General features: G+C 40.4%; 1 protein-coding gene across 6 annotated transcripts in view; it reads left to right on the plus strand.

The window, feature by feature from the left end:
• The window catches only part of LOC101743085 (kinesin-like protein KIF21B), an 85,279-nt gene that overhangs the window by 19,447 nt on the left and 53,504 nt on the right, over positions 1–12,328 (plus strand). For all 6 annotated transcript variants that reach the window (XM_021350593.3, XM_021350595.3, XM_012693750.4 and 3 more), the window contains exon 3: positions 4,074–4,302. In XM_021350593.3, the coding sequence (XP_021206268.2) occupies positions 4,074–4,302 (229 nt within the window). The remainder of the gene's footprint in view (positions 1–4,073; positions 4,303–12,328) is intronic.

Consider the following 12,328-nt stretch of genomic DNA (forward strand, 5'->3'; position numbering starts at 1 on the left):
TATTTGAAAAGCCCATTTTGTGACACAGGAGGAACTTCAGGTTTTTTTTTTTCCTACCTATGCTGATAGTATTGAGAGGCTATTTCATCTTCGCCTTGACGTGTAGGTGCGCTCACGGGGCTCAAACCGGAGTGTTCTTAACACCGGCACTAGTAAGAACAGTGCTTGGCAGAATCTACCACCGGATCGGAAACGCGACCCACTGAGAAGATCCGGCGAGAAACTCAGTGGGCTGTGTCTATGTGTCAATTTACTCGTCGAGCCCTTCGTCGCAAGCGACGGGTTCGGCGAGGACGGTGACCGGTGCTTGATGTACCTAAAAGCACCGAACTTCAAGACTGGCATTAGGGCCAATCGCGATTCACGCCCAATTGTGCCGCATGCGTTTCGATTTGAAAATCAGGACACTGTTTATTTAAGTCCGGATAAGATTAGATCTTATGTATTAAGTTGGGCAGCGGCTTTGTCGTTGTGTCGCATAGGCAATCTGGTGGCTGGATGGCCTAAGACTTCGTAGGCCACTATGACTTCAAAGAGTAATTTACTAACAGTTTTAGAATTACTTTCTATCTGGTTTATGTAGTTGTTCCCGCATTTATCCAGAACTACATAAAGAATTTTCGTATACTTTTCACAGGTAAACATTATAGTGATAATAATAACATATAAATTTATATTAAGATTATAAATTATTACAATATTAATTCTGTCTATTTGTTACGTTTTTACAATTAAACTATCGAACCTATTTTGATGAGGTTTGGTGTGGGCTTAACTTGAACACTGGGAAAGGACTATGGACTACCTCTCTGTCTACCACTGAGCATGAATTTCCAAGGATGAGATACGTATGCATTAGTCTACGCAGGCTGCGGATGTAAAGCTACTGTATAATATAATAATAGTAGAGCAATATCGTTGCCAGGCCACCCTTCTAACCTCTTGTGAGTGGAGGTAGGAACTTTTGTGAGTCCGCACGGGTAGGTACCACCACCCCGCCTATTTCTGCCGTGAAGCAGTAATGCGTTTCGATTTGAAGGGTAGGGCAGCCCTTGTAACTATACCGAGAACTCAGAACTTATATCTCAAGGTGGGTGGCGCATTTACGTTGTATATGTCCATGGGCTCCAGTAACCACTTACATCAGGTGGGCTGTGAGCTTGTCCACCCATCTAAGCAAAAAAAACTTGTGCTTCAAAAGAACTGTTCATCTTGACGTAAGTTCAATGCGAGCAATAGTTTCGGTAGGTGGCGGCCTTGCTCTGGCATTGTTTACGTCCACGAGCGACGGTAACCACCCACCATCCGGTGGGCCGTATGCTAGTCTGCCTACAAGGGTAGTAAAAAACACAAAAGATTAATCAGGATATTCAATGAAATAACGATTGTATCATCGAACTGCAATTTTACTATATTATCATGTCTCCCCCTCCTCCTCGCGTCCTTTCCTCACTGTTGAGGGTCGTGACCATCATGTTTAGACAGGATTTTATTTTTTGTAATGTCCTTCCAGCGTTTCCGATCATTGGTCGCGTGAGGGGATTCCTGGAATGGGGGTTTCTGGTGTGGTGCGGATATGATCGAACCACCTGATCAAGTAATAGTCAGACTATTATTATTTCAGTCCATAATTACCGAACGCCATACTCCAACTCAATAATTATCGAAGTCGTCGTGGTCTAAAGGATAAGACGTCCGGTGCATTCGTATCGAGCGATGCAACGGTGTTCGAATCCCGCAGGCGGGTACCAATTTTTCTAATGAAATACGTACTTAACAAATGTTCAGTATTGACTTCCACGGTGAAGGAATAACAACACATAACATGTAATAAAAATTATAATTTGCGTAATTACTGGTGGTAGGACCTCTTGTGAGTCCGCACGGGTAAAACGTATATACACAATGTCGTTATGTACATGTACTGCGACGTATGTATTGAGGCGGGTAGGAGAAATTAGAGCCGGACCGACGAACCAAGACGGAAGCCCGATGGGTAAAAATAAACAAATCTACATATTTATGAGGCTTACTATAAAGCTAGTTGTTAAAGCTCGGAGTTCTTAGAAAAGTGCTCCGATGACAATCGGGTTTCAAGGTCGTCATAGGAATACAGCACCGCTGTGGTATCTTATAACAGTCGCTAGCAAAACACGTATTTTTTTTAAAGTTTCGGTAAGGATTATTAAACTCCACATTTCACTGTAAATTATTTTTATTTTAGAATTAGCTGAACCGGCAGACTTCATAGTGCCTCAATCGATAAATAAAAGACCTAACCTTTATTTAATTCCGGGAATTTTATCTACCTTTTAAACCTTCTCTAAACTTCGACAAATAATTCAAGACCAAAGTTAGTCAAATCGGTCCAGCCGCTCTCGAGTTTTAGCGAGACTAACGAAGAGCAATTCATTTTTATATATATAGACATACCTAACTCCTTTATGCTGTTCGCTGTTACTGGTAAAATACATCATGTAACAAAATATACTTTATACAGATATACGTTATACTCCTTCTATGCGAGTTTCTCTCTATCTCTCTCTTTGTATTCAATCTGACTGAAATATTCGACGTTGTTTTACAACGTGGGTGAAAATCAGGTTGTGATGTCTATGAACTGTCGGGGACAAGTTAATAATCGTAATGAGAGCCCATTTGCATGTGTGCATCAATCAGAAAAGGCACGAATTTTTGTATTACCATTACCACCTTACATTGGTATTTTGGTAAACATTACATTGAACCAATAAGTTTGATTGATTTAAAAGAACATATGAAAACTATGAACGGAAACAATGTCGCACTGATTCAGCTCAAGACTGTAGGTCTTTTAAATTATAATGAAATTTCATTTATGTCAAAACTACCATAAACGCCAGTGATGATATTATAAACGCGTATATGAGTTTAGTTTGCTACTCTTTCATGTCTTAATTTACACAATTGATCGTCATGAAATTTTGCATGCACGCTCGCAATGGATATACATAGAAAATGGCATAAGATTCGTTTCATTTAGGAACAAATATTATTCCAGAGGAATATTTTTACGTGGCTACATAAACGTCAGAGGAACCGCGTGTAAAAGAAGCTATTATAGTCAAATATAAATGAAAAAAGTGGCTTGTAGAACTTTAAATGAGTGTATGTATAAAAAAAAGAAAAAACCCATTGCCTATTTAATTGTACCGCTATGTTGGTCTCAAAAATAATTTGAGTATGGCTCAAGCGGCTTATTTGTATATGCACTGCGCATGCGCTGACCGAAGTCCACGGTCATGTTCCCTTTAGGACCGGTAATTGGGACTTCCGCTCTTTATTGAATCGTGGAACACCAACGTGTAATATAATGTCAACAAACTGCATACACACTGTAACGATGCTTCTCTAACGTGATTTAGAGACACCGGATACAAAACTATGGATAATTTAATTATTATTACGGTCGTAGAGTTATCGTGGGTTCCGGCTTAGAGCGTAGGACATTTGACAGGAGGCGTCGACCTCATCTTAATAGGTGGGCGATAGCAGTCACGTTGAGGTACCAATAAAAATAAAAAAGGTACTTCGCATTAAGAACATTGTACACGAAGTTAACCAAAAGTGTTGTCTCCTCAATCCTGTCCTTACGGCTAAATCTTAAGATTACTATGAATATGTGGGTATCGTACGATTTTTACTGCTTTTCTTCTCTGAATCTAACCACTGCATGGACGCACTGTACCAGTCCACCGGACGGACAGACAATCTTTACACACAACTACCTGCAAAGCCGTATCCTTGGAATTATAATTTCCTGGTGGTAGGACCTCTTGTGAGTCCGCGCGGGTAGGTACCACCACCCTGCCTATTTTTGCCGCGAAGCAGTAATGCGTTTCGGTTTGAAGCGCGGAGCAACCGTTGTAACTAAACTGAGACCTTAGAACTTATATCTCAAGGTGGGTGGTGCATTTACGTTATTGATGTCTATGGGCTCCAGTAACCACTTAACACCAGGTGGACTGTGAGCTCGTCTACCCATCTAAGCAATAAAAAAAACTATATATAGTTAATATTTTAATTTTCTACAGGATTCGTCCACAAACACCAGCCGAGATTGTGGAGGGATGCGGTATATGCGCGAGAGCAGGTGGTCCAGCGGGCGAGGGTGGGGTGGCTTTGGGCACCGAAAGAGCCTTCACCTTCGATTACGCCTTCGAACCTTCAGCTTCGCAACAGGAGCTGTACGAAACCTGCGTCAAGAAACTGGTGGAAGCCGCTCTTGATGGATACAACGCTACCGTGCTGGCATATGGACAGGTTAGTTCAAGGCAGTATCTAAGCTTAAAATTCCTTGGGCCCGCGGTCTGCTCCCAAGACCTTGCAGATCGTCAAGTCTCACATACCCCGCGCGCCCCCTTATGCGCGGGGACATCATAGGAGGTTCGGCCCCCGGCCCGAAAAAAAAAAGGCTGTATCTATGCTTGTGACGTTTGTTTGTTCATACTCTGTTATCGCGCTTCGTTTGAACGGTTATTACGTCGGAACTTTGGTTTTGTTTTGCCCTTGGTACGCCCAGACGGATAGGTCAGCTCACGGGCTCGATCTGAGAGAATTTGCTAACACTAGTCCTAGTAAAAGCAGTGCTTCGCAGAATGTACCACCGAATCGGAAACGCGATCCACTGAAAAGATCCGGCGGAAATTTTGTATAGTTCTTGTCACTACCGGGAATGATTATGACATAGTAACTTTTAGTAGTACACACACACTTGTGACAAGTGAAGTCAAGTGGCTCCGACTAATCAGGTTTTTTTTTGTTTGAGAAACGCATTCATCCTTCGCAATAGTCAAAGCGATCTGTGACCGGGTTTCACTAGTCATTACATTAAAATTGTAAACAGATGTGTGTGTGTGTCTGTGCGTCGGTGCTAATCGTTTCATATGCGGTTGAAAAATTGAAATGAAATGTCAGCTTTCTAAATTAGGAATATGTTAACATCTACACACGTAGGATGCGATGCACTTTTAAATGTTAACTGCGTTGTTAGTCTTTATATGTGGTATAAATAAATACATAAAATAATACATAAAAAGTAAATAGTATATATATATTACAAACACGAAAACTGACCACAAAATAAAATGAGAATACCCAATTTTGTCGAAGTTAATTAAATATGCATTATTAATGATAACTCGAAAACTACTACGCAGATCTTGTTATATGAGAAACATCGGCTATTAAATTAGAATTGTCCAAATAGAACAAGGTTCTGAGTTAAAATGCATAAAAAATAAAGACGAATTCAGTAGCTTCTTATTTTTTGAAGGCGGTTAAAAAAACTAACATCTACTGACCCTTTTTTCTATATCTGTTTCTTAATTCCAATTATTTATACTATCAGTGGGAGCCATCTGCGTATTAAATTCTAAAACCACCAAGGTAACGGTAGGATGTGAATTGATGCCTCTTCATTCCTTTTCTTTATAAGCAATAGTAATCACAAATGATCAGTTGATTCGAAAGCTCGCCTTTTATAGCAATAACAATAGTAAGTACACCGCAAACAGTCTCTTTTGTATTAAGATTCTTATACATAATGGTTGTCTAATAAAAAAAATCCGCGGTCTCTCTAGATCAGGGGCTCTCAAACTTAATTTGTGTACGGCCCACTTATTTTTCTAACGCCCCCCTTTTTTCACCTAATTAAAAACCACTATAGCGAGAGCTCAGTTGGTGTCTAAGAGTCTTCCTAGATGAAATTAGAAATCTTCTCCCAAGCCCGTACACAACGCCCCCATTTTTTTCTAGGTCTGTTACCGCCCCCCTGTAGGCCTATAGCGCCCACAAGGGGGCATTATCGCCCACTTTGGGAAAGGCTGCTCTAGATGAAATTAGTCATTGTGCTTTTGAGCTATTTCTGTTGATGTATCCATTTGATGTATATTCTGCTTTACTGTTTTACGATAAACAATTGCTCGTATCATTTCTAAAAGTATTATTTGTGCAAAGAGAACGAGATCTAAGAAATTCTGTTCTTAATTAAGTTATTTTAAATTTATACCCGGAAACTTCTATTGTTTTTAGCGACCAAACTTCGTAGCCCTTGTCTTGACTGTAGGCAATTGAGCTCAACAGGCTAACACTAAGAAACCTAGAGAACAATTAACCCGGTTGCTAAAAATATAACGCTGCAATACTAATTAAAAGCTAGAAGATTCCTGTCGTGTGCTATAAAATCCCGGCAAAGTTCTTCATGGAATATGTACGCGTATTAATAGCTTCTGCAATGGTTTTAAGCACAAATAGAATTTAATTATCCCAATGTATTAGTCTTGAACACAATGCAAAACCGTTTCGTAAACACTTGAAACAATGTAATCATTCGAAATATCTGTTCTCGGAAACCGGTCGATGTATTCCAATTTCGTTAAATCATCAGGTATATGATTACAAAGAACGAATTCAGTTAACGGACAAGGAGAATTAACAATTCTAATACTTACATAACAAGTTGCGTTTCGTGATTCGATTAACAAATGTTTGCCGTTGAACTAATTGAAACAGTTCAGTTGTGTTAGACCAGTGCAGTCAAAGAAAGAGAGGTGGAACAAGAATCACCCCAAAACATCTAGTTCTTTCTTTGAGCGAATTATATTATCCTATTTCTTATATTGAATTATTTATATTTCGTGATTAGAACAAGATGATAAATAAATCAAAACTTATACTTCATTCTTCGTTCATGGTAAAAAGAGTTTTCTCATCGACAAAACTGAAATTCTCTTAGATCATCGTTGTGTATATTTTACGATCTGAGATACAGATTATGTCTGATCTAATTTATACCGCGAAGAGATATATATATCCAAGTGTGACGTCGCTTTACATAACTTTTGATTACGAACACATAATATACAAGTTGTAGAGATATACGACCAAGAGAAGATCTTCCACCGAGCGGGTGATATTGCTCGGTAGACCGACGGTCCGAATGTTGTTGTTCGGAACCTGTATATATGCGCTTTATCTTGAAAATGTCGTAAGCGAGATTCAGGCATCTGTCAAATATCTTGCGTTGTATGATGGATACCCGCCACAAAGTATAATTGGGATTGGGATGGCAAGGTCCAAAAGGACCTTTTTGAGAAAATGCGCGTAATGGAATTTAATTGTTTATCCACGTGCACTATGATATGCTATAACCCTTCTCGTTCAGTATCTAAGGCATATTTGTGGAAATGAAGATACGGGTCCGCTGTAGCGCGCTTTGTTCTAGTTTCTTCGCACGCTCCTCTAATTATATAGATAAAGTATTCATTGGTATTCGTTGTATCGATCGTGCCTTAGGCGGTAATTAGCTCTTCTTCAACCCCGCTAACGGTGGTATCTACTACTGAAATATTAGTGTTCCAATAACTTTCTGGCAATACGTCCGTCGGTGCATCTATTCTACCTCTCCTTCTTTAATTAAAGCCTTCTTTCATTTTTTAGAAGCTCTTTATGCTATACGCAATAGGGTATACCGGCAAAATCTGATATTAAGTGGTTACCGGAGCCTTTGAGATAATTATAAGTTCTAAAGTCTCAGTTTTACAGTACAATGGCTTCCCTAACCTTCAAACCGAAACGCATTACTGCTTCACGGCAGAAATAGGCAGGGTGGTGGTACCTACCCGGGCGGACTCACTGTCACTATCGGGCTGTGCTGAAAGCTATTCTTGATCGTGTCTACCTTATCCGTCCATTGGCTGCGACTTCGTCCTCTTGGCCTTATTATCCTCGATTTGACCAGATACGAACAGACGCTCAAGATTGTTCCAACTGCAATATGACCGAAATTATATATTACGAGTATAATAAAGATAATTCTAAAACAGATGCTCTTGGACCATTAAATTAATTACTCTAAGCAGATGTTCTTGAGTAATTTGAAAACGCTCTCTCGAATTGTGTTGTCAATCTTATTTTTAAGAGAAGCCGCCAGAATAGTCTCTTGTTTTTTGGTACAACATGCAATGACCAATCATAAATAAACGTTAACAAATATTCGGACCAATTGCAACCGAATAATGTATGAAGACATGTCTTAGACTCCCCGCGCATTAGGCAGCCTGGCTGCGGCAGCCAGACGAATATATGGCGTTGTATGGGAGCCCTCGCACATAAGTAGCCCGGAACTCTTGGCTGCGAAAGCCAATACAACGCGCCTGTTTCACGGCAGACAGAGCGAGTGTTGGCGAATGTGTGTGGCTGCTGTCAGTCCCCGCGCACTTGCTGTAGCAGCCAAGTTGTTTTGATATGACACAGCATGCTTGTACAATCTCTTGTATTTAAAAAAAAACCGGTCTGGGTATGTATGAACATCTTTAAAATAATTATAGAATAAGCCTTTTGAACGCCGTTCTAAAAAAAGAGGATGAATCCAGTGTCTTTTCTTTGCTTTGCGTTTTTTACGAGATAAAGTCCAAATCGCTCGACGAAATAATCATAGAATGGCGTCGATTGGCTGCTATAACTGGCTGCTCAAATATTTTGGTTGACGCAGCCTGGCTGCGCAGCCACGCTGCCTAGTGCGCGGGGAGCCTTATTGTCCCGCAGCATTTATAGCCCAAGAGCCCGCGACAGCCAGACCTTCGTTATTTTATAAAAGCTGAAAGTTTCTCTGTGTATGTCTCCAACACAGGTAAGAACGACCCGCGATTATAGAGTTTCGATTGTGGTTACTTGGGCAGGTAACAGGCAGTAAAGGTATATAAAATAGTACCTTAAATTCGTTAAAGTATAAAGGTTTCTTTTTTTAATATTTACTCCAGAATATCTTTAGAAATCACGATATCCGTTGCCGGACACTTTTTCCAGTTGTTACCCCCTGCCAGACACCCCTAAACTTTAATAAATTTTAATTATACTTTCGTTATACTATAAAAGCTAAATTTTATATATGTTACTTAGGGACTTATAAAAATATGTTACCCCAATAGCCGGACAGTTTTAATGGTTCTTACATCTTGCCAGACACATTGAGAGCCCGCTGTAGGTGCGAGCGCGAGGTAGCAACTGTTCAAGCGGGTGTGAGCGAGATAGAGTGCTTAGTCTAATGTGATCTTTTAAGATATCCAATAAAAAAATTATTTTATTACGTTCATAGCAATATTATAGAAAATAAAAATGTTATTTTAATATTATAAAGTACAAACAAAATATTACATGTCAAAGAAAAATATTTAATCGTTCTTATAATTTTCCTCATTGTCGTCGATATTGAACTGACAGTCGAGTCGGCCTGAGGGGCCTACGAGGGGGGGCATAGCTACTACCGTATCCGATTTAAGAGTACGAGCTAAGCGGTAGTAAGACCTTTGAGAGGGCGCGAGTCCTTCTAAGAAATCAGACCATCTGGCATCTCGGACTTCGGCGATGCGAGACTTTACGTCGCGTTGTAGGGCACGCATTCTAGTACGATTTTCCACTGTAGGATACCTATCGTTGGCGCGGATCGAAGCGTTCTTAGCTCTAAGGAGTTCCCTAATATCGTCGGGCAATTTGAAGCGGTGAAGGAAGTCCTCCGCCACAACTTGCTTCGATGACCTATCTAATGTCGAGGTGATGTGTGACATTACGATGTCTATGGCTTCAGCGGTATCCTGAGGAGACGGGGTAGAGTCCGGGCTAAACGGGAGCGATGGTGGATCAGATTCAGCCAGGCTAATGCCCAGCGTGTGCCAATCCACCACAGTCCTCGTGACGGGAACGGAATCGGGAGCGTGACCGAGCTTCATAATGACGGGGCGGTGGTCTGAATCTAACTCTAAAACTACTTCGATCGAGTGTAAGCGCAGAGTTACGTTTTTTAATAACGCTATGTCGAGTATATCCGGGCGATGCGCGATATTTAGGGGGTAGTGAGTCGGGGTTAGCGGAGCGACGATATCGAAGGCGAGATCATCGACTAACGCGTCGAGCCGCCTGCCATTAGGGGTTGTGGTGTGTGAGTTCCACCTGATGTGTTTACAATTTAGGTCGCCCGCCAGAATGACAGAGCTTCCCATGCCGAGTAGCGCCTCGATATCACTGCTTAGAACGGATAAATCCTATAAACGACAGCTGATGTGCAGTAAAAGATCACAATAGACTAAGCACTCTATCTCGCTCACACCCGCTTGAACAGTTGCTACCTCGCGCTCGCACCTACAGCGGGCTCTCAATGTGTCTGGCAAGATGTAAGAACCATTAAAACTGTCCGGCTATTGGGGTAACATATTTTTATAAGTCCCTAAGTAACATATATAAAATTTAGCTTTTATAGTATAACGAAAGTATAATTAAAATTTATTAAAGTTTAGGGGTGTCTGGCAGGGGGTAACAACTGGAAAAAGTGTCCGGCAACGGATATCGTGATTTCTAAAGATATTCTGGAGTAAATATTAAAAAAAGAAACCTTTATACTTTAACGAATTTAAGGTACTATTTTATATACCTTTACTGCCTGTTACCTGCCCAAGTAACCACAATCGAAACTCTATAATCACGGGTCGTTCTTACCTGTGTTGGAGACATACACAGAGAAACTTTCAGCTTTTATAAAATAACGAAGGTCTGGCTGTCGCGGGCTCTTGCTCTATTACGAAGATCCTTAGCCACCCACGCGGCCGAGATAATTACGTTAACAACAAAAAACGTTTCAATTACATACAACCAGAGCTCATGATTTGCATGTAGTGTCACAATAACAAAAGTGTGGAACACAGAACGCCGCGTCACGAGTAGGCGGCGCTCCTTGTCCGCTACCCACGTACCTCAAACGACCTCTTTTACCGCTGTTGTAATTATGCATTAATATCAAAGGAATTTATTAATCGGATGCGAATATTAATATCTTTAATTTGTTTCTTTTTATTTATTTATTTATGCATGTTACTGATGGTAGGATCTCTTGTGAGTCCGCACGGATAGGTACCACCATCGTACCTATTTCTGTCGTGAAGCAGTAATGAGTTTCGGTTCGAAGGGCGGGACAGCCGTTGTAACTATACTGAGACCTTAGAACTTATATCTCAAGGTGGGTGGCGCATTTACGTTGTAGATGTCTATGGGCTCCAGTAACCAATTAACACTAGGTGGGCTGTGTGGTGCTAGGAGATGGTAGTGCAAGGTAGAGGGAAAGAGGTCGACGGAAGAAGACTGATGGAGTGTGTGAATGACGATATGAGAGAGAGAGGAGTGAGTGTTGAGAAGACGGCTGATAGAAGAGAATAGAAGAGAAAAATTAGCTGTGCCGACCCCACCTAGTGGGATAAGGTGGAGAAAAAGAAGAAGATTTATTTATTTATTAAGTTGCACCAACAAAGTGATCATCAATACAAAACATTGACAAACTGACAAAAGTTCATGGCAGATGTCACCTCAATTATAGGTGCAATCGACAGTGCATTGACAACAAAAATAAAAAAAATTATATACCGAAAACTAGATTATATTTGATTGATTTTTTATGATTAATTTATATTTAATTGGGTTAATTATCTGCGACAGATTTTTCCTATAAGTTGTGAGACAATTAGAAAAAGCATTTGTTTCACTTAAAATTAGTTCAGCGCAATCGGACAACTCCGAATGATCATTGACGGAGACCGCGTTGCCGCGGACATTATTGTAGTCCCAAAGAATTTTGCTTAAGGGAGAGAGTAAGTTAATGATTGAGGTCGTATTTTCGTGCCAGTTTTAAGGGTCAGATAGCCTTCCAGCTCCGGTTTGTAGATGGGCGCATGTTACGTCGATAGCGTAGAGACGACAATTTACAATTAAATCGCTAAAGAAAGGCGGCGATTTTGATCCATACCGACTCCGTATTCGGATTTGAGTTAATTGCGATACTATTTTCATTAATAAGTAGCTGACCCGGCAGACTTCGTAGTGCCTCAATCGATAAATAAAAGATTTATCTACCTTTTAAACCTTCTTTGGACTTCCACAAATAATTCAAGACCAAAATTAGCCAAATCGGTTCAGCCGTTCTCGAGTTTTAGCGAGACTAACGAACAGCAATTCATTTTTATATAATAATATAGAGATAATTGCCCCTGTCTTACCTGTAGACCACGTTTCTTATCGAATATTTCTATCATAATTCTATAATACGAATGAAACAACGCCTACACCAGAGTAATAAACACTTCCTAACGCAATTCTTGCAGTCGTTTCCTTTCTCCTTAAATATTACACTAATGCAGACAGACAGACAGTCGTCCCACGTTCAAAGCGATTTATAGTAGGTATAACCATCGAGTTTTAGAATTACACTGAGAACTGGGAAGGTTTCGGTTGTGTAAATATTTGTCCT

The sequence above is a fragment of the Bombyx mori genome, chromosome 5 (genome assembly GCF_030269925.1).
Source record: "Bombyx mori chromosome 5, ASM3026992v2".
Lineage (NCBI taxonomy): Eukaryota > Metazoa > Arthropoda > Insecta > Lepidoptera > Bombycidae > Bombyx > Bombyx mori.